This window comes from Trachurus trachurus (assembly GCF_905171665.1).
Source record: "Trachurus trachurus genome assembly, chromosome: 15".
Lineage (NCBI taxonomy): Eukaryota > Metazoa > Chordata > Actinopteri > Carangiformes > Carangidae > Trachurus > Trachurus trachurus.
The window spans coordinates 24,036,398-24,058,747 of NC_139906.1; the positions used below are offsets into that span (position 1 = coordinate 24,036,398).

General features: G+C 40.9%; 1 protein-coding gene across 1 annotated transcript; it reads left to right on the forward strand.

Annotated features, from left to right (window-relative positions):
* The first annotated feature begins 441 nt into the window (after positions 1–441).
* On the forward strand, positions 442–21,197 carry sptlc3 (serine palmitoyltransferase, long chain base subunit 3). The gene is made up of 12 exons (XM_083988618.1): positions 442–684; positions 2,695–2,886; positions 3,932–4,086; positions 5,148–5,296; positions 8,725–8,849; positions 10,610–10,703; positions 12,806–12,911; positions 14,199–14,418; positions 16,967–17,093; positions 18,886–19,021; positions 20,531–20,660; positions 20,783–21,197. Exons 1-12 carry the CDS (start codon positions 583–585, stop codon positions 20,894–20,896), a joined length of 1,650 nt encoding a protein of 549 aa, XP_083844744.1. The 5' UTR covers positions 442–582; the 3' UTR covers positions 20,897–21,197.
* Positions 21,198–22,350: the final 1,153 nt, after the last annotated feature.

The window sequence follows — 22,350 nt, forward strand, 5'->3', positions numbered from 1 at the left end:
TGTTGTGGTATATAACCCACCACTGTTGTTAGCTTTTGTTTCAATAAATTGTTTGAGATAAATAAATTACCTTTCTATACTTCGACTTAAATGCCCTACTTCTATTATATAGGTAATATCACTGTAGAATGAACTTTTTACATTTTCCATACATTTCAGCCAAAAATCGAATTTATTGTAAGTATACACTGAATGTAAGCACTTATATATTTATTTATTTATTTATTTATTTATTTATTCATTCATTCATTTATTAAGAGTCAAACTTGATGTATTGTATGTATGCATGTATGTATTGTGAATTGTGAAATGAGCATTGTGAAATGTAACGAGTTATGGTGCTCATAAAGTTTCACACTGACATCGAAAAAAGAGGAAGTTGGCCCATGTAGGCTACGATTTTGAAACATATAACTGAAGTGATACTTTCTCAAGGCTTCACGCGACTTTCAAACAGCAACTCACGGGAGGCTGAGCCGTAGCAACAGAAGGAGGAAGTCACCTTTCTAAAGTTCAGCCAGGCAGTCGGGCTCCACCTGACAGTCAAGTAGAGGAGGCAGTCGCTGCTGAGCTATCAGGAAAATGTCAAGAACTGCTGCTAACGGCAACTCAAAGACACATCTGAACCAGAATGGACTGAAAAGCGAGGACATCAAGAAAAATGGCTATCACAACAAGAGGGAGGTATGTCTGTCAGCGACGGGATTTATTTACAAAAATGTTGGCGCGTCTGCAGTGCACCACAGACACAGGAGGATATGACCGCTTCTTTATATTAGTTTCATTGGAGCTCATTACCTGAATCGACCTCCGTGACGTAAGCAAACTGTGTAACCCATAGAGACTGCTCACCTACTGAATTAAGAGCAACAACATAGAGACAGTATTCATCACTGTCTAAATGACAATATGCACGGAGAAAAAAACATTTCATTGAGTTTTTAAACTTCGAAAGCTGCTGTAGATCGCCCTAATGTTTGGTTTGTGATATGGCTACCTGATCAAACAAATACAGCGAAGTAGACATAATGTTAACACAACTGTATAATGTTGTACTTTTTTCCCAGAGGATATGTGAGTTCTGACAACAAAAACAGCAATAAATGTGCCGACAACCCCGCCCTGAAATTCTTCCTTTTTTGCCAAAGCAGGTTATCTCTGCCCGCAGGCTTTTTAGGTTAGGAAGGTGCAGCCTGCGTGCCTTTGTATAGCATGTTCTCTGTACATTGTCCATGCATAGCAACTTGCTATTGATTTGCATGCGGTTTGATATGCAGTTGAGTTACTGATTAGTTGGATGTAACAGGTGGCTGGTCCTTTCCTCTCCAGTTCTCTTTTGGATGAAATTTCATATCACACAATCTGCAACTCAGTACCTCCTTTCAGTTAGTTCAGCAAATTACGTTTTCACTTCATGTTTTTTATGCTCCCATACTGATTTTGCAAATACAGTACGGATGTTCTACAGTAGCTACATGGTGCATTACCTCTCAGCAGACTGACAGTAGATTAGGTGTCGTCCATCTTGGCCCTAAGTCGTCACTTAGCAGGGATGCAGGTTTTATTTGTTTACAGGCTAGCTAGCTGGACCATGTAGGCTAATTGTTAGCATTAATCTTAAACTAGCCAATATTCAAAACCTGAGCAGCTATAACAAAGACGGTTTATAAACCGTACATTGAATATCTTTGGCTATAACGTACATTCTTGACACTTACCGCCATAACAGAGTAACTTAATCGAGCAAACCAAATCACAGCTGTGTACAGTACACCAAACATGGCAGCCGGAAATGACGAAATGACGATTTATGCTACCAACATTTATAAAGGCCTTAATGTTATATTTTTAAATAATTGTGTCAGGTTTATTTTCTTCATATCATTTACATTTTCACATATAAACTGTTATTTATAATATTTATTTTCCTACTACTACTAATTAGAAGTCTATTCAAGATTTCCCCCCAGTGCCCCTGAAAACAAAATAAAACTTCTGGCTGCCATCTTGAAATCTTTTCTTCAGAAAATAATTGAATATTCTTCATTGTGCAGTGATAGGGATGTTTTTGGTTTTTGTTTAAAATGGACAGTAATTACTCTGTAAATTGTGGAAACACCTTAACAAAACCAGTGAGTAATTTAAATCAAATAATACATTATCTCTCATAGAACCAGATGCTAGCTACTGACTCACTATAAAAACAGTAAGAGGCACAAACTGGGGTTAAGTCAGTTACCACCCCACACATCTGGGAATCTGCTCTGTTAAATAATGCAAAGATTTTGTGTGTGTGTGTGTCTGTGTGTAGGCTAAGCTGCATCTTTTCAATAGTTTGTTTAAATTGTAACGACAGCCAGGAATGTTAGCTGTTTCAAATGCACAATAGTTTTTTTCACACTAAATATGTTTACAATCTTTGTAATTAGGTTTATCCTTTTCCAGAGACTGAAGTCCCATCTGCTTATTTGAATGTGTATGCAAGATGTGTGAATCTTGTTGTGTATGTGTAAAATTACTGTGCCCTTTTTTGTTTAAAATCTGTAAGTGCATCAGTAGGTCACAGATTGTCTCCTTTATTATTCAGGTTAATTAGTGTGTTAAATGCAACCCTTCGCTTTTATTCAAATGGTATTGTTTTCTCTTGTTTCATCTGCAATGTAAGACCGCTTATGTGAGCCTCTTGTTGTATAGAAAAATTGCCCAGGGACCAGTGTTGCCTCCAGGCAGCACAGACACGAGTCCTTTGAACAGGCGCCCATGTACGTGGCTGTCATGACATACCTGGGCTTTGGCATCGTCACCCTGTTTGGCTACCTCAGAGATTTCCTCAGAGCTGTGGGCTTAGAGAAGTGCCACCTTGCCCAGGAGAGAGGGGAACAGAAGGTAGGTAAAACATGCAATCAGCACAAACCGAGGTGTATTGTTGGCCATGCACGCATACTGTAGACACACACATACACAGGCAGTAGGAGGAGGGGAGCATGCTTGCCTTGGGTGTTAACACATTTTGTTTTCCCCTAATTATTTCAATTTTTGCTCTTAAGCTTTCCCTCTGCTTTCTTCCTTCATGTTCCTGTTCACCATAGTGTTGCCATGGGTGAGACAGGACACCACAGAGAATATCTGCTGAAGACCTAATTAAATCTCAGAGGATTCAAGTTCTCTCTTTGTTACTGTGCTTTAGATTCTAGATAAGGCCTGAACACTGCCACATTAGAGCCATAGCATTGCCATAGATTTCATTTTTTAATCCAAAAATTGCAATTAAAATAAATGTTCAGTTCATGATGTAGTTCATGATTTGTTTTGTGCAGCACATGTTCAAAAAGTTATAAAATAAATGCTGTGTCCATGTTTGGCACTACTTTGGTAGAGCTGAACTATACAACTGTAGGCAGAGACAATAAAGTCTCTAGTACTGCAAATAAGGAAGCAGCTTGCTCCTTGTGTTTGACAGCAGTCACTTACAGGATGCAGTAAAGATTAAAAGAGCTTTACTATATGTGGATTCTGTTGTGATGGTGTCCCCAGATCAGACACACAGAGGAGATTGTTGAAGGTTAGGGCTCTATTAATCTTGGTTGACACCGTTGTAAGGGGATCAATCTGAAGATTGTCTCGAAGCTTCATGGACATATACAGTTCTAAAAAAAAACCTACAGTACTGCAGATCTAACCTCCTTACCAAGGTAACAGCTGAATTGGTGCTTTGAACGATTGTAGGAGAATAACAGGAGTCACCTGCCTTGGTGTGGTGCAGAGGTGAACACATAAAACTTTATGGTCTTAGAAGTTTGCTTTGTTCAACCGCTAAGGTAGCTTTTAGTGTGACCAATGTGATTGGAATCCAAGAAGTCACTTTGCCCACTGTTGTTGCTGCTACTCTGAAATTGTAGTTGTTAAAAACAATTTTTTTTCCTGTTTTCAGGATTTTGTACCACTTTATCAAGACTTTGAGAACTTCTACACTCGAAACCTGTACATGAGGGTACGAGACAACTGGAACCGTCCCGTATGCAGCCTGCCAGGGCCTGTGTTTGACCTGATGGAGAGGGTGTCTGATGACTATAACTGGACATTCAGGTAATGTAATCAGGTCATCTATTCTAGAGATATTGTAAATGAGATGTACTGTTGGTTAATAATTGCTTTTACTACTCAGCAATATTTACAACTGTTTTTCCAGTTTCAGACAGGCAAGAACATATTTTTGAGCATGATTATCTTTCTTCTGGAGATGGAAACTAGACAGCCAAGATTTAATTGGGTAAATCAATCTCCTCTGCTTTGGGCTAAAAGAGGAAGATAGAAAATAAAAAACACAAGTATTTGTTAACAGGAAGGATACAGTATATTAGTCCTGAGTTTCTGGACCACAGTTGAGATTTCTCTGTGCTGCACAGCAGGTTCAGGGCATGTATTATGAATAGGAATATGAACAGAGCCACGGGGAGGGGAACTGACATTATGAATCAGGAAAGAGGGGTAAGCATGGATTACATGTTTAAAGAGGTTTAATGTGACTGGAAAAAGTAGAAATGGGGCAGTCAGCTTGTCTTTTGTAGTGATGTTTGGGGAATGTGTAAAGAGACATGCAGATGGGTTTTGTGGTGGTGTGCATGAGCAGCAAGAAGAAATAGGTCGGTTGATCGGATGAGGCCACTACCTTCAAATACTTTTAAACCTCTGATGATGCACAGGAGGTATGCACATCGGTAACTGACCATATGAATTCAAGTGATGTTTACCTAAACTTGCTTTGTTGCAAGCCATTGTTGCACTCTGACTTAACATCTATTCGGTTAATTTACAGTGGAGTTACATGTGTTCTTGCACAAACAGTCTCTTGATTCTGGCTAGAATTAATTATGGACATTTGATTATGTGCATAAAAAAACACCCAAGGAAATGAAAATGACAAATGCTGCATCTGCATGCACCACTGCTGTTTACATTAAATCACCATTGTTGTGATTGCACTTCTCATTTCCTAACTCCACTGATGAAGTAACAAGTTTATGATTAGCAGTTACATTTAATTGAATTTTGATTACTTTTTATTGTGTCTAATTAATTCTCTGAGTGCATGTGTGTGTAGATACAATGGGAAGGCTAATTGATTCCTGATTTGTACATGCTTGCAGGTTTACTGGGAGGACAATACACAATGCCATCAACATGGGCTCTTACAACTACCTCGGTTTTGCTGAGAATGACGCGGATTTCCTGAAAACCGTGGCAGACACAACACGCCAGTATGGGGTCGGAGTTTGCAGCACAAGACAGGAAATAGGTGAGGTTGTGGTTTTCTATATGCCAATACAACATGAAAGAAGATATGTGGCACATGCCCTTTTTAATAACAGCATTTATTTTATCGTGAGAAAAATGTCCACTTCACAAAATGAAGTCAGTCGTACTGGTGGTGTCTTTTATTTCATCTTAGAGTGCTTCAAACTTCTTTCACATACAGTACATCTATTTTAAAAGACTTTGACAGATCATAGTGGCACTGAATAGGTTGAATCTGAAACTGGAAATAAAACTCCATCTCCCTCATCACATATGCCATCATTTATTATCTTTCTTGTGAATTATACTGCCCACATATTTAATTATCTTTCAGTGGCTGCAATGTAAAATTAATTATTAAACCTTTGTTAAATTATGTACCGTTTGGGCATAAGCTGGGCACATTACATACTGGTACACATCGTGGGGTGCTGGAAATGTTATCACAGTGTAATGTAGCATTATGAAACACCCTGGACATTAAGAAAGATGCAAAAGACATATGTGATAGTAGTGTTGGAGCAGCAAGGATCAGAGCGAGGAATCTGTGGCTTCAGATGAATTTTGAATGGCGTTTTATCCTCTGAACTTCAACCCGGCCTCTGATGGTTTTTAAGTGGCTGTGCATGCCAGCATCTCATGCTGCAGCATAGCAGTGGTGCAGCAGTGAAATCAAATGTAATGACTGGTCATCAATTGTGTGTGTTTTTTTTGTTTTTTTTTATCAAAACGTTCTGATTGAACACTATGGAGCTCACTCAGCAGGCCACACTCAAATCTTGCTCAAGAGAAGTAGTTTCACTTCTCTGTCAGCAATGTTTACCCATTTTTTTGTTTATTTCTGACAGCAGTACCTATCTGCTGAGTGCAAGCTAGCACAAGGTGAGCTGACAGGTTTTGAGTTGCGAGTTGAGTTGCAGCGTAGTTCTGAATGATATCAGCACTTTGACAAGAACAGAGAAAACCAGAAGAATTAAAGGGCATGTGATCATTAGTTACACGTATGTTTGTGAGAGTGTAAGCGCTCCCCCCACACAGACACACTCCATGCCATCCATTATTCATTTGTGTGATTTATTTATATGTTTATTTCTCTTTCAAAATGGGACTGTTTTTCCCCGAGTTTGTAATCTGTGTTTCAGCTGGCTCACTGAGAGGGTTAAGGAATAACAAGCATGTCTCCCATGAGACCTTATGAAGCATCAATTATTAAAGACCCCGGTGTCTCCGCAGCAGAACTGACACCATCATCACTAGTGCCTTAGTTCACATGCAGTAATTTGTATCGGGGAAAATCTTCAAAATCAGAATTTCCTGGAAGTGTTTCCATTGAATTTCCCACCTCTTGCTTTCTTCAAAACAAAAATCTGATTTAGAAAATAATTTCTCTTTCACACTCTTTTGTGCCTCTGACATCCTCCCAAGTTTGAGTTCACTTCAGTTCAGTCATGTTGACTTCAAAACTTTTGAATCATTTTCCCACAACTATACACACAGAGTGTATTAAGGTGTTTCTCTTTCTTGATAGGCATGAGTTACTAGATACAAAGTGCACTGAGCACACCTTGTGAATAAACACACATGTCAAACATTCATGGATTTGTACTAATGGATAGCTCACTGTTCCCAACTTTCCTGCAATCATTAACATATAGCAAATTAGATAATGATGTCATGCTTTCAAATAAATGACAAATTACTAAGAAATTATCAGCATAGCTACCAAGCAGACAGCTGTAAATATTTCACCATAGTACCCCCACCTGCAGTATGTACTGATGAAATTGTGCCATTTTAAATCAAAGGTAAATGTGCCGTATTTGTCTAATAATTAACTCTTCTCTCTCTTTTCTCATCTTGTTGTAAAGTCTTTGAAGACAAACCTCAGTCACAGGTTTATAATGAAAGTAACGAGTATAGCCAGGAGCACACTCTTTATTGTCTCTCCACATTAACACTTTGCATCCCTGGCAACAGTAATTTAGCTTCCTTGACCGCGAGCTTTGATGATGGCGGTGTGAGGATGGTGACCTTCAGGGGACAGGTGACCACATTTGATGAGATGTATATGACGTAGCTATCATTTTATTTCAGCTAACTGAAGTAAGTGAGATCTATGAAGGACTCTTCCCTCAATAACCCGAAGAGCGTGTGGACCGACAGCTGCCTTATGAGGTTAGCATGTCAATAAGAAGGCAGGCCATGTGCCAAGGCTGAGTAAAATGTTCTGTAGAGAGAGTAAATGTTCAGTGTGGTCTGATTAAAAAAGCTGCACGAGCCGGCAGGGGCTGTGAGTCTGAGTGGTTGAGGAAATGTATGAATCGATTTGACTTGGCATTAGGCCTGATGGAAAGCACAGAACGGGAATCACTGTAAAGACAGAGCTGCTTCACTGCATTATGGTTTTAAACACATCACTCAATATCAATTTTCCAGCTCTTCCTGAAACATTCAGTCTGTTTGGACTTTTTAATGCCTGCTCTCGTTGGTAACTGATTGATATCGATTAGGATTACAATTGTAAGAATTCCATGTATATTCAATTAATGCACCATTTTCTTATGAGGTTTGCCTTAATGACATCACCACAGCTCAATAGGGATGGTATCTGAATTGATGTGTTTTCATTCTGAAATTTTTCAAAGAAATGTGGTTCATTAGATGTCTGGTTACTGTCTGTTTACTACATTACTTTTGTCATATTGGTGGCTGTAGCTTTACACTAACAGTGAAATAATGAGATTTAATGTGAGGCTTTGAGTCTACAGTACTTCTACAGCATGGTATAGCAAGGAAATGTATTGAAATTTATTGAGCTCATACAGTATGTAATAGTATACTTCTACCAGAGCCAGCAGAAATAAAATACAGTATATGAAACTCTCACCGCCTTTCTCTCTGTAGCTCACAATTATGGTCATAATTATTTTTTTTATCAGCTGACCACAAGGACAGTACTAAGGCACCCCAGGGATACCTGAAAATCTCACTTTTATTGCACAAAATAGAAAAACACCATGTCAGGTGAATCAATTTTCTAAACGAATTCTGGTCCCCCATCTGTCACATTGGGTTATAACCAACTGCCTCAGTCCCGAAATGTGCTGCAGAACCATTTTAGGACTTGCCTTGATATAACCTGGGATGAAAAAAGGTAGTTGAAGTAAATTACAAATTTAGCACATCTTGAATCTTTATAAAGCTCTTAAAACCCCCAGAGAGTGAGAAGGTGCTGACACTGTGTTTGCTGATAGTCCAGGCTTTTGTCTGTGGGTCTCTTATTTCTTCAGGAAGCATTCCTCTCTGTCGAAAGCTGTGATTGGACGACAAAGACCAGCACAGCCCAGGGACCGAAGGATTACCAGATAAACCAACAGGTACAGTGATCCTGTCACAGGATGACTGACCCTTGTGATCTCTGTCTCATAGGTAACCTGCACATCCATGAAGAGCTGGAGAAACTTGTGGCCAGTTTCCTTGGAGTAGAATCCTCCATGACTTTTGGGATGGGTTTCGCCACCAACTCGATGAACATTCCTGCTCTTGTTGGGAAGGTAGGTGATTTCACACACTAAATACCACATGCTGTGCATAAAAAAAACCCTATTGTATGTTGGTTTAGTTCTCACAGTGTAGCAGAACTTGATCTAATTAGCTGAGCTTTTGTTCCTTTCTTGCATATGGCCTCAATTAATGAATAACAGTCAACTAAACTCAGCTGCAAACAACTGCTGATCCACCCCCATTAATTAAAATCATAATTAAACATTACAGTAGCCAGGAGGACGAGGCTCTGGGCGTACATATCTGCTCTCAGACACATAGACAAGGAAGGGCAGGTTCTGTTAAGAGCACCACTCAAGGGGATGATTACCCATACCCCGGCCTGTTGGCACACCAGCCTGGCTCACACAGACAGCCACGGGTTATCAGGGGCAACACACAGCATGAATATATGTGATTGGACTGGACAGGAGGGAGGGGAGGATGATGGTTTAAGTGATGAGAATGGGGTCATTTATGCAGCACAAGAGGTGTAGCAACCCCTTAGGCTGCAGCCCCCACAGTAACCCTGCTGGGGCTGGGGTCAACCCACACTGCCAACTCTATCCTACAGGGACAGGCTGTGCCAGGACAGGCCTTGCTGTGCAGGCAGAGTGACAGCTGCTGGTAGACCAGGGACCAGGCCAGCTGCACCCCAGGCCAAACCGAGGGTATCTGTCACTGAGACAGTGTCAACATACCCTCTACAAGGGTTCATTCAAACTAATGCAGTCAAATGCTTGGAGCTTCAGTGTTAAATATGTTAATGTACTAGAGAATAGCTGAATTTATTTGCATGCTGATTTCTATGGAATGTGAAGTATTATATTCTCCATTATGAAAACTGTGATGAGTCTGTTGGCTCGAACAGACAGGATAGAAATGAACAACAACTAGGCAGAATATACAACTGCCAACATACATAGATTTAAGCATTAAATCAGGTGCCATAGATAATACATACCATAAAAGGGCAAGTAGGTCTTTTTAGAGCATTACCCAGCACACATTATTCAAGGATAGAGACTAAAAGCACAAAATCGAAATACATAAAACTAAATCTTTTCAGAATAGTGAAGTGAAATCATGTGTGTGAGTGGTAGACTGTGCGCTGCAATTATTTTCATCCATATACTGTTATACTGACGAATGTGTTTACTGTTTACAAGCTAATTATTTTTCCCTGAACCCAAGGGAGAATCTAATTGGCCTCCTCGCCAAACATAGACCACTAAATCCAAAATGCCATCATCCGCTATCTAGTCTACGGTGGCCCTGAGAGCTCAACACGCAGCAACTGAAGAAAACACAAACAAGCTCAGAAAACATCTTCATCAATTTGACGACACGTGTGCTGCAAATGCAACACAAGCAAATGCAGAAACACACCACACATGCTCACACCACAAGCGTGCTGCAAATACTCACAATACAACATACGTGTGGTGACTAGACTACATACATCCATGCACATGTTATTTAATTCTTTGAAATTCACAAAGTATTGAATAACAATTACATCTCAGCCAGGTTCATCACTTCAGTTGTTCTGATAGTATTTGCAGTGCATACGTGTATTTGGTTGTGTTGGGAGTATTTGTGGTGTATATGTGTTAACAGTCAGCTTGTGCTTTGTCTATTTATATCTGCTGTCCTAGGTCGCTGTGCGCTGAGCTATCAGGGCAACCATACTATTGTGTCTATGTGTCACACTAGAATTGAGGCTATCGTAGGTAAATTTGAACAAAGTGTTCTCTCTGTTGGTTTTCAGGGTTGTTTGATATTGAGTGATGAGCTCAATCACACATCTCTCATCTTAGGTGCCAGACTGTCAGGAGCAACCATCCGGGTGTTCAAACACAACAGTAAGTCCAGAAACTATGTCACTGCATATGAGTCACAGTAAGTCTAGTTCCCAAAATACAGTTCATAGCATTGTTTAAAGTATAAACAACAGGAAGCATATTGTTGCTGTTTGCCAACATGTATGCTGGTTAACACTCAAGGCTCCTGTCCTGGGCATCAGACACTGACTGTTCTGTTCTGAGATTATCTGTAGATGAAATTTGAATTTCTCTCAGCATATCTACAGTGAATACTGCAGCTCACATTATCCTTTTTTTTTTCTTCTGTTCATCCCAAACTTTTGCCAGTGTGAGAAAAACATTACTGTCTGTGCAGTACAGGATTTGCCTTAGGAAAGACCTACTTAACATTCAGTGTTTAGAGCAGCAAACGTAAAGGCTTTAATGATACAGGTTCAGTTTAGAGTCACAACAGTGTTTTATCCATCAGCAACAGAGCAACAAAACAAGTGGTTTGTTTTTATATTAAAATGTCATCTTACTTATACTTTCTGCCCCGTATTACAATATCAAATTACATATTGCGAATAGATAAGGGAGATTTATTAAGCATGATAGTACAGCATTCGTTGTGCTAGCACTGGAAACATCACCTGCTCTTGCAGGAGACAGGACAAATGAACCAGTTCTCCAGCAGCAAATGTGTCCTGACAGGTACAAGTAGAGTCAGTTATGGGTCCTCCGAGCACATCCCACAGGCCTGTCTAAAGGCAAAGAGCCCTGAGGCACCTGAGCAGTTGACCCCTCCCTGCCTTATACTTCCAGCGCCAGACTCTAACATTCTTTCATCAGTACTAAACCAATATTTACTTAAAGGGTTATGCCAGTCAACTTAGCCACAATGAGGAATAAAGAAGAAAATAAACACATTGTGATTTTAATGATGTAATGATTGTAGATACAATAGATGCAGTTTTTATTTGTTCTCTAAAACATAAGCGATCCAGTTTTGGCTTTTTGAAATGTCCACGGTTTAAAGTTGCAGACCTTTAACATAGAAGGAATGTAATATCAGAGGGAGAGGATGAACTGGTTTGTCCAGTCTAGCCTATGTAAGGAGTGTCAGGCTTGTTTTTGGAAGTGCTTCAAATAAGCATAGAAAAGGGAGTTCCTTTTGTGGATTAGCATTGTTATTCTTTCAAATGTTATTCTGTGTTCATGAAGCTAGTGGCATCTTTTTCTGCAACTCACATGTCAGTGCAAAGATGGCATGAAAACATCTCATGGATTCACATGTCGTGTGTAGAAGCAAAGACTGCAATCCTTCGCATCACAATCACACAGTATCTCATATCAGAGCTTGTCTTATCTTAAATCAATCTTCTTCCTCTTGTCTTTGCACAAAGCCAAGTCACTCTAGATTCCTCTTCCCCCCCAACAATGACGTTAGTTACATTGAGTAATATTCTGTTGAGCTTGAGGAAGTGATTTTATCAGAGGAGCATCTTCAGCCTCTCAAACAAACTTGTTTTAGTGAGGCAGTCATATCAATCATCTATGACAGATGATTAGCTTTGACAGGTTTACTGGCTGCTCAGCTGGAAATGGTTGGATTGCAGTCATACTTTGAATAATGCTCCTCATTAGCTACACCTATTCAATACTGCCATCTGCTGGCGGGCTCTTTAATGGTATCGCCCAGACCTGTTCCAAACACCTCGTGCCACTGGGGAAATATTTTATTGAAGCCAAAATTTCAAGCATAATCTTAAACAACCGTGCAGACTGTTCTGAACATACCTTTGGCCTCAGCCTTATTTAGTTCAGTTAGTAATCCTCTGTGATACAGATTTTACAGGTACTCATTAAAATCAGAGTGCAGAGCAGAGGTATTTACTGAGTGTAGTTTGTGGAAGGTGTTTCTGTCAGATAAAATAGTTCCTTATGTACTCAGCCCTGCCCTGTAGGAATTATTCCTCTTTTTCTTTTTGTTTGCTTTTGGTCAGTTTTCCTACTTGTATAAACCTAAACTGTTATTTGATATGTTAAGTGTGCATTTAGGTCTTTGTGTTTTTCCTTGATACGGTGTGGATTTTGATTCGATTGTTAAGCTCTTTCTGTCTTTTAACCCGTATTTCTCACTGTGTGTGTGTGTCCGTTAGACATGCACAGTCTGGAGAAGATGCTAAGAGATGCGGTTTGCTCAGGGCAGCCTCGGACTCACAGGCCCTGGAGGAAGATCCTCATCATGGTGGAAGGCATCTATAGGTCAGTTGCTGTTGTTATACAACCCACACACACCTTAGAATAGACTCTCCCTCATGGACACATATCTTGGGTCAGCTGAACTGGTGTATCAGTCTTTGTTAGTACTGTATGGGCTTCCAGGTGGTTTTCAGCAGCTTTGCACAGCTCGACTCAGGTAGAAATCTTCATTTGTAACCCGAGGAGAGCGTTCAGCCTGTGTTTAGCAGCCCCTGTAATGGTCTTTTTTTCAATTGCTTCCCTCTCCACCCTTGAATAATAGATTGTGTGTGTATGTATGTGTGTGTGAGTGTGTACGGTTGGGTACCGTTTGATTACTGGAGAGAGGAGAAAGGTATTGTGTGTCTCTCCCGGCAGTGAGCCATCCCAATTCTTAGTGACCCTCTCCATCTGCTCATTAGCTCCAAATCAAGGCCAAGTGAAGCCACAGAGATCGACTTGGCCGGACCCCCAGCTCCAACTGTTTATCACGGCCATCCTCTTTTCTCCTTTCCTCCCTCTGTGTGCCCTCTATCACGCCTTACTTTTGACTTCTTCTTAACCAAATCATGACATGCTCATTCTGCTTGTTTGTCAGTCTTATTTTCCTCTCAACAAATTCTATCATATTCAGTCAGTGACGTTTAAAAAAAAAAAAAGTATATATACGCCTCATCAAAAAAGAGGAAAACCTTTACTTTGTATCGATATAACAATTAGAGAGACAACTTAATTGCACCTCATCAGACTGCCTTTATCAGGGAATAATGTCTAATGTCGAGCTGAGACATTAGAGAGAAACGCTGCCTTTCGGTGCTAATGCTCCGTCTAACATCTCCCAGTAACATCAAAAAGCTTGGATAAGGAGTAAGCATGCTTTAGCGAGATCCTGGGCCTGCCTTTGATGTCCACATTGGTCCTGGTAAAATCCTGTCTTATGTCATTTGGGCTGCAGACGTTCTCAGCCATAGCATGGATAGCAGGTCTGGGATTGCTCCATTCCCCAGCCGTATACTCTCTCATGCTGTCTATTTGTAGCCTTAAAAGGCTTGCATCAGAGGGGAAGTAGAGATGGAAGAGAAGTGGGAGTAAAGTAGAAGAGGCCAGCAGAAAGATTCTTGGAAATCTGTGGCATGTCAAATTATGTAATATGCATTTACAGACGTGCAGTGCAATGAGTTCAGGGTCAAAATCCTTTTTTTTTCCCTTTGAAATGTTATCACTTTAGGAGTTTTGTTTTTTTAATAGATGAAATGTGTGACTGTGTTCTCCCTTTTTAAGTGAAATCTCTATGTGATTCTCTGTCATTAGCATGGAAGGCTCAGTGGTGCGACTACCTGAGATCATCGCTCTGAAGAAGAAGTATAAAGCGTATCTGTACCTGGATGAAGCCCACAGTATCGGAGCAGTGGGGCCGTCAGGCCGGGGCGTGACCGAGCTGTTTGATGTGAACCCTGCTGATGTGGATGTGATGATGGGCACCTTCACTAAGAGCTTTGGGGCTGCTGGAGGCTATATCGCAGGGAAAAAGGTTCCTGTGGATCTTTGGATTTTCTATCTCAGTTTTATCTGCACACATTTTCTCATTTTCAGTCAGCAGTTCAGATACCTAGTACATTGAAATATCTGCAATTCAATTTTGGTGTAGGTTTTTTAAATTGTGTGCGTTACATGTATATGTAATTATTTCATACCTGAGACATTTAGTTCCTTTTCCTTCTTTGCATTTACTATCTAGGCACGGCAGCACAGAACCTCCAAAACGTCATGTTTTGTGCTTTTAGAGACGCAAGGCAGTATATATACATTTACACATATACATTGATTTTTTTATATTATTTTAAAAAGGATTAATTAAAATACACATACAGGATACAGAGACAGGAAATGTCCTACCAGATGTTTTGCATCCTTTTTGTCCAGTGGTGTCAATTAGACACACTGGATAGAATTATATGCAACAGCAGCATCTTCTCAAGAAGTGCTGTACCTTTTTTCCACTCCTTTGCAGTATTATCAGCCCTGTTTTTTTTTGTTTTTTTTAAAATACCATCTATCATTGATATTTTCACTTCCCCCCATATTACCGGCTGGTAGCCAAACTGTAAAAAGAACTTATAAACACTGGAGTTGACCAGTCAGGCAGAAACGAGTTGGTTGCTATGCAAAATTAATCCTCCTGGACCAAAACGGGGTCAAGATAAATTTGAAGATAAACGTCAGTGGGATTAATCACATTGAAACAGTTCCAGCAGCCCTGGGTAAGTTGCCATTCTTAGAAAGTCTGAACTGGCTCTATGAAACTTTCCAGACATTGTTTGAACAACCTGGCAACCACCAACTGATGTGTAACAACATCAACGTATTTGGCTCCAAAGCAAGTTAAAATCCATCATACAGTATTTTACCCAGGACCATTTTAAAGATGTTTGGGCCTCAGTCATACATCCCACCTCTCTCATAGCTCTCATATGTCCAACAAATGTTCCGCAGGCTGTTACTCCGAGCCTTTGTAATTCCTTTTTACTCCATTAAAAAGTACACTTTAGTACATAACCACATCGGTTTCGTGGCAGTTGATTAGAAAGCAACAGAGGAAACGGCCATGATGTTTGAATTAGGTATTCAGAGAGGGACCCTTCCTGCTGTTGCCTTATGTTGGTTCAGCCCCGCTCTGCCATAATAAGAAGGTAAAGCTGGCAGAGGGCCAGCCCCTTCTTGTGGCAGGCGTCGGAACTGCGCTCCAGATTTAACAGGATGACTTTTAACAAGCATGATAATGTTTGAAGTATGAACACTCTGCCTGGTTTGACAGCTGGCTGTAGTAAACTCCTGAAAGGAACAGGCAGGAAGAGAGAGAGAAAGCCTTTAGATTTGACGTATTTGTTGTTGTGGCGAAATCCCCCAAATCTTACATTAAGTAGATTCGGGTTGACCGACGAGAAAACTCAGCAGATGTGTTCTGGAAAACAGTCATGTTATAGCTATTTTATGGGAAAGCCAAAAATAAATACCCCCAGTAAATATACTCCGAGCTCCTTCTAGCTCACTCCAACCTCGCATGGAGGAGATGTTATTCATTCAGCCTTGACTTAAAGCCTGGATGGTGCTGAGATAAAGTTATTGAATACATCCACCGAAGAACCAAGTAGGAGCAAGTGTGTGCTGCTCTGGCACGGCTCCAGTTCTGTGGCGTTGTGGACATGTATCACCACATGAGTATACTGCGGCCACAGTGCGGCTGAGGAAACACTCTGAGCTGTCACTCCACGGCCCAGACGTGAGATGGATTTCGGACATGTTCTCTTAACTGGTTTATCTTGGTCGCACCGAAATCCTGCAGGGCCCTAAAGCGGTGAAAATCCCCCCGCCTTAAACGAAAACAGATGTCAGGTTGTTTCAGGGTTCTTATCCCTACGTTCGAGCATTTCCCCCTAAAAATCCCTTCCCCTTATGTGTGCGAGGAAGCCACAGCCGCCGCCCAGTGGGGACAGATGGCAGTGAGTGGAAATGGTGGCCAGACAAGACAGCATCTCCGGCTACGTGTCATCACCCCGCACCCACTGGCCACCACGCAGCCACCGAGCAGCAGCAGCAGCCCATCACAGCTCCAGGCCCGCTCCCAACCTCAGACCACTTACGCACGTGCTCAAGGGACCCATGACTGAATGGGTTTTCCTGAAACCCTGCTCTTCTCTTGACAACCACTAGCAGAATTAATCTCCTGCTGACATTTAGGAATAATGAGCATGACAGTCTTCATTCTGGCTTCATTTCAGCATTGGGTTCTTTTTTAAATTACTGCAGTGGCTCCCTCAGAGTGGAGAGCAGGAGATGATCCAGGGCTATTTTATGGTCAATGCCTAGATTGTCATAATGACAAGAAGAAATGGCTTGAGGTATTTTAATTGATTCTCAGGTGTTGTCTGTACATGAGCTCTCTCTAGTGGTGCTAAAAGAAAAGTGCAGGGCCACACAGATTATATCTGTACTTTCATATACAACTAACAAAAAAACATTGTAAACATATTGTATAATATTTCTAATTGTCTGTGTGACTGTGCTGTATTACTGTACAGGAGCTGGTGGACTACCTGCGCAGCCATTCTCACGGTGCAGTATATGCTTCAGCCATGTCGCCTCCTGTCACTGAGCAGATCATACGTGCCATGAAATGCATCATGGCAAAAGACGGGAGCTCAGAGGGTGAGTATCAAAGCACACCAGGTCTCCATCCTGTGAACGTCACCTTCAATCTCAGTCTTAATAACCACATACTCATCAGGTTTAATATTCTTCACACTGACAAATATTATGTCTGGCTTATAAAAAAAATTCTACACCTTTTATATAATCTTTATGGAAACAATAGCAAACCAAATCCAGAGGACAGTACCAATGTTAACACTAGGAGTAAGTCCAGACCTGCGAGGAAAGACAAACAGCTGCTTGGTCAGAAAATGTGGTAGCAATTACAGGGGTCTGCAGCGGTAGAGAGAAAGAGGGGGGGGCGTGCAGTCCCTGAGCACACGTGACCCTAACACAGAGGAAATCATTTTCATGTGTGTGTTGTGAGGAACGCTGTACCTCTGAAAAGTTTCTGCTTTAATGGCATCAGACACAAGGGCAGGGAAGTAGTCATTACCAGACTAGTCCTGATACCGCCAGCACAATTCCTCCTGAGCTGTTGTAGCTGCAGCAGCAACACAAAGACCATCACCGGTGGTAACATTAGTTCACTTTAGCCAAACCCGTGGGACTTAAGGTGAATATACTGTATGCAGCCATGTAAACTGTGTGGCATACAGAGCATGCCTGTGGTGGAGTGCTGTAATTGGTTAATCACTCTAAGGAGTAAAGCCTGGTGCATTATGGTTGAGGTACACGCTCTGGATCTAATGTAGCCCTGTGAAATATCTGTTGTGAAAAAATCAGTCTTGACCTGTGTGATAGAGAGGAGGGACACAGCAAACAGTGCAGTCTGTTAAAACACCAGCTCCAAGGTGCATCAAAACACTATAAAAGCCCAGTGTCACAACAAACGTCACGCGCTGTTCACGTACAGTATTTGTGATAAGTTCTTACTCCTCTGTTCTTCAGTCTTCCTCTCTGCTCACCATCTTCTTTCTCTTTGATGGTGAATTTAGCGTGTTATTGCCAAGTGGTGGCAACGGCTCTAAAATAGGGAAAAACTCAAAGAGACGGTTACATCCACGCATTCTCACCTTCTCATATGATTTGTGCCTGACAGCAGGTTTTTGACCTCCATGCCCTCTATCTTAGCAGAGAGGAATAATTTACAAAATGGGGCCTGTGCTTTTTGGCAGATGCCCGAATGTTATGTTTTTTTTCCCGTCTCTCTCTCTGCTGAGATAAGGGGATTTAAAGTGCTCTCTTACATCCCTTTGAAAGAACTGCCAATCTGTTCCCAGGTAATCAAAGAGAAACAGAGCTGTGCTCCAAGGCCAGGCCCAAGCCACAGTCTGCTGCCACCACACAGAGCAACCAGGTTCCCCAGTCATTCTCATTGTTAGGGAACACAGAGCGCAGCCCCTCTGCTGACATTGATTTGTTTTCTAATGTATGTGCAATAGCTGTTCTACATGTGATGCTTAAGCATTATTTGTTTCAGTCATGGCTACGCTCCAGTGGCAGTCCATAGTCACTCATTTTGCGCGAAATCCATTGTATCCAATTTGCAAAGCCTCATTTTGGCAACGTGCAGTTGCATATACGATGCCGTCAGGCAGACAAAACTGAACCATCTGCTGGCGCAGCTGAGATGTAATCATGAGCAAGTTCATGGTGGAGGCTGGAATGGCCCAGATGGAGGTGCAGGACTGAGGATGAGATGGCAAAGAACACTACACACTACATTAGCCACCACTGACAGGTGATGTCCCTCCATGCAGGGGACAGTGGAAATGTGTGGAAAAACAGCAGTGAGTGGGTGCTTTGCTCATGTACATCTGGTGCTGTCCTTTTTTTTTAATTGAAGGCATTAGAAGGATCCGCCAGCTGGCAGAGAACACTAGATACTTCAGGGCCAGACTGAAGGAGATGGGCTTCATTATCTATGGCAATGATGACTCACCAGTGGTTCCAATCCTGCTCTACATGCCAGGCAAAGTCGTGTAAGTACCTTTAAACTTTCACCAAAAAATCTCATCTCCTCTAGATTTAAATTAACTGAATATTTATCATCCATTGACTTATTCTGAATTTCAATAAGTATTTACTTCACAATCTGTTGTTTTGAGGAGCGCTTTCCAGCCAGCTCACTGTGTACCATCTAAATGATTTGGATGGCTGCCATCTTACACACTCCAAACTTGCCATAAATCAGTAGTGTAAACCCTGTCGGTGTAGACTGGGTATCTGTAAGCACTTAAGAGGCAACACCAGGTATTGATTAGTTATGACCACAGATTGTTAGAGCCACTCAGGTATAATCAATTGGGTATAAAGTGTCTTTCAGTGCCAGTCACCATTAATATCAATGGAAAGGCCAATCCAGCCCAGTAACCACCATAATCAGAGGCTCCTATCATACTTTGCCACAGTAGCACTTTGTGGTTTGACATCACTCAGTTTACACAGGCAACTGTAAAAGGCTGAAATCCACCAACTTTGTACAAAGATATTATTTGAACAGACATTTCTGAAACAATTTCAGTGTAGCTTTTTGTTCTTTCGTGAATTTGTGGATGAGATTTCAAAATGTATGGAATTCCAGACCCGTAACACTGAACTGTATTTCTAATAGACAGTTCAATAAAATTACATAATAGTAAGATCTGTATCTGTAGCTACTCTACTCTATATTAAATGGACTTCACACGGTTAGCCTTTTTGGATTGCAATTGTCCCAATGATAGACGGTAGCATCTTAAAGATAGTAGTCTTATCTGTCCAGTACACTGCACACACATCAACAAGTCGTCCAGAAAATTGAAAAACATCCAAATGATTTCCAGATCACAATTTAAGAAATAAACTCTCTGAACTCTCCGCTCTGCCAAAAAATGAGGAAACATTTTTTACTTGACCTCGGTGACGTAAAAGGCATCGATGATGTTGTCGCTTTAACCTCTAAGAAATGATAGTTATGTGTCTGTGTGGGGGGGTTTTGGTTTGTTTTCTTATCATTTTATTTTATTGAGATTTTTAATTTATCGACCTTTGCAGAAATTATCACAAACCACTCACACTTAACACCCAAACCCCATGATTAAGGATTTGGAAAGACCAGACAGAGCTACATTCCTCTTGACTTTTAATGTGATGAGGCAGAGCGGCTGACTCTGAGGTGGCTTGTGAGGTCACTGGCTTGTGAGAAAGTGTGAGATAAGTTGTTTTACTGTTTTGTCAGAATGTGGGTGTGACTGATCCGGTTCTATAATCAATGGCTCTTTGAACAGACACATGATCAGTGTATAGTGCAGCTGCATGAGCACATGAGTTTACAGGTCTGTGTGGTTGGTGAGAGGTGATGTTTGTTATTGTGAAATGTTCTACATGTTTAGCATAAGTAATAGAGAGTTTGTTCTGTTCAGGATATTTGAAATTAGTAGTTTTAACTAACAGTTACAGGCTCTACTGGTATTTCTGTAAAAAATGTTCTCTATTTCTTCTCTGACCAGGGCGTTTGCTCGAGAAATGCTGGAACGAAAAATTGGTGTAGTGGTTGTCGGCTTTCCAGCCACACCGATCACAGAGGCCCGAGCTCGCTTCTGTTTGTCAGCAGCACACACCAGAGCCATTTTGGACCAGGTACACACACACACACACATACCGGTACACAGAAATTTACCAGCATGAAATTCCTCTCCGAGGCTTAGGAGGGTCTTGTTTTTTTCACTTAAATCAAACATGTACTCTCTCTGTGTCCTCAGGTGCTGCACCATCTGAACGAGGTGGGAGATGCTCTCTGTCTGAAGTTCTCACGGCGAAAATATTCCTCTCGGCCTGACCTCTGCGACGAGACAGACTTTGAGCTGGACAGCTGATATGACCCCTGACACCTTCGCTTCACAGTGTCAAAACTAAGTCTAAGTGTCCATGAGACAGCAGACCCATAAATGCACAACTCAAACTAACACCAACCTCTCACTGCAGAAAAGGGCCCAAATGTTCGGCAGCTGCTTTTTATATGTTTGTAAAACATTGCGATTTAATGGAACACTTATTAGTGCTTCTCAAAACTATGTCAAGCCTTGAAATAGTTTTATGACACATATTTAATTATTGCACAAGAATTGCTGTATTGGTCTCAGATGTGGAGTTATTTATCTTTTTATATTGAGACAAATAACATATTAATAGTTCAGTTCATCTGCACATTTGAAGACATTTTAGATTGAAAGACAACTTGTAATTCTTGTGCTTGTTATATGTAGCTATTGTAAAAACTTGTCTATATTTAGACGTTAAGTGCCTTTTCATAGAAGCATTTTTTGCTTCTCATCAATTTATGTCAGTGACCATTTATTCACAAAGCTGGTGGTAGTTATCGTCATAGACAGATGCACATTTAGATGTAAGAATCCCTTTTGTCTCCCTATAGCAGGAAGTAGTAGTTTAATTTAAATAAAACTCCGGTGCACAGTTGCTTTACTAAAATTTCAAGTTTGCTGATCTTTCATATGTTTTCTTTCTCAATAAAACACCAATACACATGAAGATGTCCTAAACGTGTTGGGTTTTTTTAATGGAAAATTTGGCTGATTTCTGAAGATCCTTCCCTCTGGAGCTGTGTTCATCTCGTGACACATGATTATTTACTCAGTCCATAGCTGAAGAGATTGATTGAAAATATGACTGAAGATAACTTCATTGTGCTTCAGAGTGATCTGTTTTCATAAAAGTTTCCTCAGTGTAACACCACTTTGATCTCAAGAGTAAATGATAACCTTCCTGTCACTGAAAGATCATGCAGCAATTACTCCCCTGACATGCCTTTAAATCTCAACAACCCGGGTGCAGTGTGGTGTTTCGGCTTGTTTTGTGGTGAGACTGCTCATATTCACCAAGTCTCAACAGATTAATTCTTAATGTTTTAAAGACCCTCTGTTCTGTTTCACACACAAACTGCACAACAGTTGTGAAGGTAAGCACGTCGAGTATGCGGCACCTGAGCCAACAGAAACCTAACCTAGCAATTAGCACCAAAATCTAAATTCCTGTGGTGTGGGGTAATCATTTGATTAACACAGAGAGGATTTTAGATGGATGATAAATGTGTTTTCACAATGTGTCAGAATGGGTCTAGTCGACACTTGTTTGCCCTTAAGACGTTACCATGTTTGTGTTTATACCTCCCTGTAAACAATATAGGGATTTCATGTTTTACATGATGGGATTAGAAATACAATATGCAATCCTTGGGGGAGAAAAGAGTGGTAGATGAAGCGCAGGCACATATGTAGTAGAAAACAAATTAAGAAAAGTTAGAAAAGGAAAA

Bases quoted from the DNA above. Each gene is read 5' to 3' on its own strand.
- sptlc3 (XM_083988618.1), top strand. From the start codon at position 583: ATGTCAAGAACTGCTGCTAACGGCAACTCAAAGACACATCTGAACCAG. The intron at 12,912-14,198 runs GTCAGTTGCTGT...CTCTGTCATTAG, and splicing joins ATGGTGGAAGGCATCTATAG to CATGGAAGGCTCAGTGGTGC. The intron at 20,661-20,782 runs GTACACACACAC...CTGTGTCCTCAG, and splicing joins CCAGAGCCATTTTGGACCAG to GTGCTGCACCATCTGAACGA.